The 6861-nt window shown below is 34.8% G+C and overlaps 1 protein-coding gene across 2 annotated transcripts; it reads left to right on the forward strand.

The window, feature by feature from the left end:
* The first annotated feature begins 5784 nt into the window (after positions 1–5784).
* On the forward strand, positions 5785–6589 carry LOC127787625 (putative phytosulfokines 6). 2 transcript variants are annotated; one of them, XM_052315691.1, is made up of 3 exons: positions 5785–6006; positions 6080–6165; positions 6258–6589. In XM_052315691.1, the coding sequence occupies exons 1-3, from the start codon at positions 5907–5909 to the stop codon at positions 6363–6365; spliced, it is 294 nt and encodes a 97-aa protein (XP_052171651.1). In that variant the 5' UTR covers positions 5785–5906; the 3' UTR covers positions 6366–6589. The 2 variants fall into 2 exon arrangements, with proteins under 2 accessions (XP_052171651.1, XP_052171647.1); XM_052315687.1 differs by having other exon boundaries at positions 5796–6006; positions 6255–6589.
* The last annotated feature ends 272 nt before the right edge of the window (positions 6590–6861 follow it).

Consider the following 6861-nt stretch of genomic DNA (forward strand, 5'->3'; position numbering starts at 1 on the left):
ATAAACTCTTGATCAGGAGAATGAACCAAGTTCATGGCAATTCATGTTAATTTGAAGCATATATATAACATTAATGTATAAGTGGCTGCCTTTAACCTTTACCTAAAACAATACACGAAGCTCCATGCTCCATGATCCATACGTATATATGTTAGTGACCCAAATCTAAAATATCTTTGAAAAGAATTCTAGGTAGAATAGTGTATATATATCATATATGGATGAGCCATTTGTTGGTAGAACAGTAGACGCATGCAGGAGCCAATGGTTTTGTGGTCATCTTCATAGTGATGATGTTTCTAAAATGATCAATATATAATTAATGGGTTAATTGACTAGGAAGTAGGAACCATACTTTTGAAGTGAAGTAAATCAAATCACAACCCTAATGAGCTCTAAGTAATGCACCTCTCATACATTGATCAGCACTTTCTTAAGCCTGCCACGTGCATGTATCGCAAATAGCTAGCTCTCGAGTAGAACCTACCCCACCTAAGTTTTATCAGAATATTATACAAGCATTCTACTCATTCATCCCATATATATATAGTGAAACTAATTAGTGTGTCCAAATATAGAGTTTAATTCTTTGGATATATCACATAAATCTTGTGTTATTCCATTTTAGTTGTACCTTAGTTAGGTTTCCCATAATTAATTAAGACCCTCCTGCTAAGAGGCAACTCTTTGACATATTTACCCTCCAAAATAAACCTCTTCACATCTTAATTTGAACAAGTTCCTTGTTTATTGTGTAGCCTACCAAATAAAGAACGAGGAAAGAGACTTCACCAAATTAATTCGTATGCTACACAACACTTCAAATTTCAGCGGTGCTTTCGCCAATTTTCTACACCAACCACAAGTTGATTTAGTGTCAAAGAAGCATAAAGGCCCAAATTGTGTGCAGGGTTGGTGAACCCAAATCAGCCCAAATTTTAGATGCTTTGCATCTTCCATCAAAGGCTTAACTTTCAGTTTAGTAAATGTCGACCCTTACCTACCAAGGATTGATTGCTTAATGGGACACATTGCAATTTAGTGGATTATTCATGATATTGATCACTTCATGGGGACAAAGACTTTGAGCAACCACATTAATTAATTATGATGTTCAAATTAATAAATAAAATCGTTGCACCAAATACACACGCACAACTAGCTAGCTAGAATGGTATCGCTTATTTACATGATCTGTTCATTAGAAAACAGAAACCCCATCATAATAATTCATAAATACAAAATAATCACTAATTAATTTTGCATGCAGAAAACAATTTTTAGGGAGTCTTGGTGGGTGGGGTATATGTGGTCAAAATATATATAAGAGATCGAATAGCTAGCTATGAAAAGAGTTGGAATGCGATCGAGTGAGTGAGAGTCTCATCAAAATTAATGACCTGTTCACACCCTCAACCACCAGTAAGGTTGTTGGGGTCTTTGGTCTGGATAGAAGTAATCGTATATACACAAGAGACTTGGTAATCATCTAGCTAGTTAGGCGGAAAGGAAACCAACCTTGGCTTTTAAATAAAAATTATTGAAAGTAAACGCAAGGCCGAGCCAGAATTTTAGTTCAGTGGAAATAAATTTAAATATAAAAAATATAATTTAAAAAATAAGATAATAATGATAATATTAAAATGTTTATTTTTTTAATTGTTCCTTATAACTTTTTATATTAAAAATTGTAATTGTTCAAAAAAATTATATTGATTATTCAAATCTTTAGACTCGTAATGACCACGAAAGATTAGTTCTTACTGTAAAAGAAGTCGAACACAATTAATTGATACATTTAAACGAATTCGATAATTACACAGTATTTGTTCTAACTGTTTGAAGAAAACTATTTTAATATTTTGCTCTTAATGCATTACGATTTCACAATTATTTCGAGTTTAATTATGTGCACTATTAGCATCTCTAACATGAATTTAAAGTTTTATTTTTATTTTTTTAAATTACTGAATCCTTCTTTTATGAAAAAATCACCATCTCCTTATTCTCTATTATTTATTTTAAAAATATAACAGTATAAGCAAAATACGACATTTTTGCTTTTAAAATATTCCAACCAATAATCAAATTCATTGAAGTAAGTTGGAATGAATTGTTTTGTTTTTGATACTAACACAAACCTCCTTACAAGTAGATTCTTCTAATTTGATCCTAAAAATTAATATTATAATTCATTATTATAATTCTTAGCCTATGATCTATAGGAATTTGTGCAACATCAATTTGCTCAATACTTCTTTGTTAATTTGTTTATTTTTTTAATATAAAGTTTTTTAATACTTACTTTCTTTGCTTCACAATTTTCTCTAATACTTAGTTTTATTTACATTATCATTGCAAAAAAATAAAATTTTGATCCAATTGTAAAAAAATATTGTAATGGTTACTAATGGGCCATTTCTAGTAATAAAATATAATATAAATTTTTTATTTTTAATAATAAATTATTATAAAAAAAAAATCTGGCCGGTGTCTTCGCGTAAACCCAAAGCTTTTTCAAGGCGAAAACTGTCTTTTCAACCTTGGACGGCACATGAATTTTGAGGTGAATATCACAAGCTACCCCATCAAGTTACTTGGTAGCTCACAGGTCAAGAGACAAGCTCATCGTCTCTTTCAAATCTTAGACCTATTCAAACAGTAAATTCTCTCTCTCTCTCTCTCTTTCTCTCTTCTTTTAACCTTATTAGCCACACAAAAAAAAAAGAGCCTGTTTTTATGTATGTACGAGTTACGAGTATATGCATGCATATATACACAATATTAGGCAGTTAAAATTAAAAAAAAAGAAAAGAAAAAGAGATTAGGACTTTCTCTCAAACTGTTGAACCACATTTAATAATAATGGAAAATTATATTATCATTTCATAGGTTTTCTTTTCCCTTTTATTGGGACATTGCAAAGCATCATCTCTATACATATGCACAGGGAAAACTTCACCTTTGCTTACATACTTAGTGTTTGCATGATAAATAACGATTATAAGAATTAAAAAAAAAACAAAAAAATTGAAAAAAAAAAAAAGAAAAAGAAAACCAATCAGTGGCTTAACTATCGAACTTGTTACTCCTACTAATATATCCAATCTTTTTTCTATTTCGACGTGAAGTTCAGTATCACGCTCCAAAATCTAGAGTAGATTTTCCACACACAAAACCTGCATCATTATCATGTTTACATATTCTGGGCTGGAAGAACATATGCTTGTGTGGAAGGTTAGGCTTCTCAGTTGGGATAGCCCAATTCTTGGCCCCTATCGTTCTATATATATGGAGCAAATGAAGCTAAGCTAAGGTTTGCTTGGGCCTGGGCACAGTCACGATCAGCCCACTCAAAGCCTGAATTCAGTTTACATGTATGATTGGAAAATGTCCACATAGTTGTCAAGCCGAAACAACCTTTTGGACGAGCTAAGAACGGCAACATTTTGGAGGGCTATCTGATCTGTATCTCCCTCCCTTTGCCTCCATATAATAGTAGGCTTATTGTCCCAAGATAGCTGTTGAATTGGGGTTGCCAAAATTTGTTGGGTTAGAATTGCTGGCCCAGGCCCATTTAAGCCACAAAATAGGCAAGTCTTGCTTTTATGCAACAATCCGAGCTCATAGACACAGTCAGCTTTTTCATCCAAACTTGGTACTCGGCCGGGCTTCAAACCGATTCATCAAACGTGGCCTCACTTTCAACGTGGGTTTTCTTCCATAAAATATAAAAATATTGCTAAAAATACAAAATATCATTACCAAACCCTTGTGTTTTGCCAGACCTTGTTTCTGGATGGACGCATTCAAGCATTTACATTCGTCATTCATTACCCAAGACACACAGGACAGGCCTTGGAAGAGGGGGAGCCGGAGCAGAGTCCAACACAAGCACTGGGATTTGGTTCTGTGGCGATTTTGTCTTTCATTTTTACATGCCATATGGGTGGGGTGGTGGTGGTGGTGGTGGCCGCGTTGGAGGTTGGATTTCAGCCTTCATAGATTCCCCCAATCTAGTCGGTGGCAAAAGCAAAAGCCACCCTCTCTAAAGCAAAAGTATGGTCGGATGGAAAAAGCCTCGCAGTCTTCCTTCCAAACCTCATTCACACTTCGCGTAACGCTAAATTTATTCACATGTAGTGGTCCTAGGAATTGTGTTCTAAGCTTAGGTTTCCGGAAGAAAAGGAAAGGGGTTTATACTATGATAAGATAGAAACAATTCATGGTTTAAAGGGAAACATCTTGATGCAGTCCATAATCATGGTCTCGTGATCTTTTTGCTGGCATCTAGTTGGTTGGTCCACACTAGTCTGCTGGTGGGAGAGGACAGGACAGGACAGCAAGTGCCAAAAATTTAAAAAAACTCAATAAATTAACAAACTCAGCTTTTAACTATTAATATTTTAAATAATATTATTAATATCTAATAATAATAAACAATAATGATGTGATAGTTGATATAAGTTATATAAATGATATTATATATATTTAAAATATAAAAAATAAAATATGTTAGAAGTTATTTTATCTGTTTTAGACAAGCATTTCTTTTCACATGAACTGTCATAGTATCGATGTTTATCTGTATTAAAAATGAATAACATTACTCTAATATTTTATTGATCAAAACTAACATTTAATATTTAATCTAATCAGAATTTAACATTTTACTTCAATTTTATAAATCTACTAAGTTCTCCATCATTATCCAACAATAAGAAAACAATAATAATAAGTTAAGAATTTAAAACTTCTTTGAGAGATGCATAATAATGGAGAGCAATACGAAAAAATCATCAACTTCCAAATCGATTTTCTAAATCTCTCTCATGGGTTCAATAAATGCATGTTTTCTACTCGCGTTTGTCTGGTACCAGCAGACATAGCCTTTCTATATTCCAGCTCAGTTCTCTAGAGAATTTACTTCACATGAAAGAAAGAAAAGAAAACTATTTTCCCTTAGAACCCAAACCACACAATAGAATTTTTTGATCCTTTCAGCTGCAAGCGTATAAGGAATCAAATCCCCCCAAAGAGAAGCATAATCCCTGCTTCATTTAGGCATAATCCATACTATATTCCGGACCGGAGGCATCATCATGCACTGATGCACTATGACAAAAAAGAAAGGGAGAAGATTGCCACTCCACCTCCATTCTCAAATATAGAACACTCCACTAAATCATGGTTGTAAAAATAAAATTCTTTAGTTGGACTTGAAGTTCAACCTTAACCAAGTTCGCAACAGCAAAAACATAAACATAAACATAATCAAACAGGTGGCTCGTGCGCGCGGGGGGAGAGAGAGAAAGAGAGTTCGGTATGATGCCACACTAGCACAGGAGACCACTAACACTAGGTGGAGTCGCCACTCAATACATGTGGGAAGCAATTTCCCCGATGGGTCCAAATCCAATCGTGTTTTCTAATGTTTTGCTTTAAGTGTATAGGGTCCCTTCAATAGATTAACTAGAAAGTTTAATTTTTGACACGTGTCAGATTGTGGTAAAATGTAAAGCCGGGGAAGATGGGAAACAGCTATCAGCATGTCCAAAAGGTTGACTTGTTGACAATGTCAGCCACTATTGCACATTGATTTTAGTAGTCTTTTGGACTTTACATGGACACCACCTTGACAATGACTAAAGCTCTCTATCTCTCCCTCCCCCTTCCAATAAGTGGTGTTGTCACATGAGCATGGATAGCATAAAATGATGATGGTGGGTTGGGCCCATCTTATACGGTACTGTAAGCTCAGCTCCGAACTGCCTTATTAGGGGCATCATGTGATTCAGGAGTGATTGCCTCACTCTGTGTATGTATTTATTTATACCAAGCATCTGCCCCCTTCATCACCCCAACTCCCAACCAAGTTCTCTCTCTCTCTCTCTCTCTGTTAAACGATGAAGCAGCAAAGCGCCCATTCTGTTTCTCTTCTGTTGTTCCTTTTTTTCCTTGTTACCACCCCACAAACAATAGCCCGGCTCTTGGCACCGAAACAAGGTTTATAACTAATACTCCTCCTCCTATTTTGACACCGATTCTAGGAAACTAAAAAAGTCTTCATGTGTTGCAGGAGAAGAGGCGGCAAAGCTGAATGAAATCACTACTAGGGCTCCTTTCGTAGAGTTGGAAGAAATTCAAGAAAATGATTCTTTGAATGTAATCCTTTTGTATCACTTTTCTTTTCTTATTGTTTATCTGAAAGTGTCTTTGTCTAACTGTTCTTTTGGTCTGGAAACACTCTGCAGCAGCTGATGGGCCTAGAGGTTTGTCACAGTGGAGATGAAGACTGTGTCAAGAGACGGATGATTGCAGAGGCTCACTTGGACTACATCTACACCCAGCACCATAAGCCTTAAAATCCCTCCTTCCAAATGCTTATATAAGCTCTATGGCTTACTTCCCAACTGAAACCTGTGCTAAAGATCCATTAGGGTTTACTTTCAAGGCATCAAGCCAATTCTTTTAACTACCCTTCTGAGAACTTCCGCTATATATTACTAAGTTTGGCCCTTAAAGTTCTTGCTGTATTATATGAACGTATTGTAACTGTTGCAATATATAAATGTGAACGTTTCGTCCAGCACTTTGCTCGATGATGAATTATGCCGACGGATGAGTGGCTCAGAAGCAATATATTTTGAATATGTATCATATCTAGTATACAAACACATAAATATGTGTGTATATACATATACAGACATATATATACATATATATATATATATATATAGAGAGAGAGAGAGGGAGAATAAGACATAAATTTTCAGCCAGGGAAACTATGAACTTCATATGATATGTTTTCCCTTACCAGAAGAAGTTCCAAAATTTTATGAGGGAAGTCACACTGAGAAT

This window comes from Diospyros lotus, chromosome 1 (genome assembly GCF_014633365.1).
Source record: "Diospyros lotus cultivar Yz01 chromosome 1, ASM1463336v1, whole genome shotgun sequence".
NCBI lineage: Eukaryota > Viridiplantae > Streptophyta > Magnoliopsida > Ericales > Ebenaceae > Diospyros > Diospyros lotus.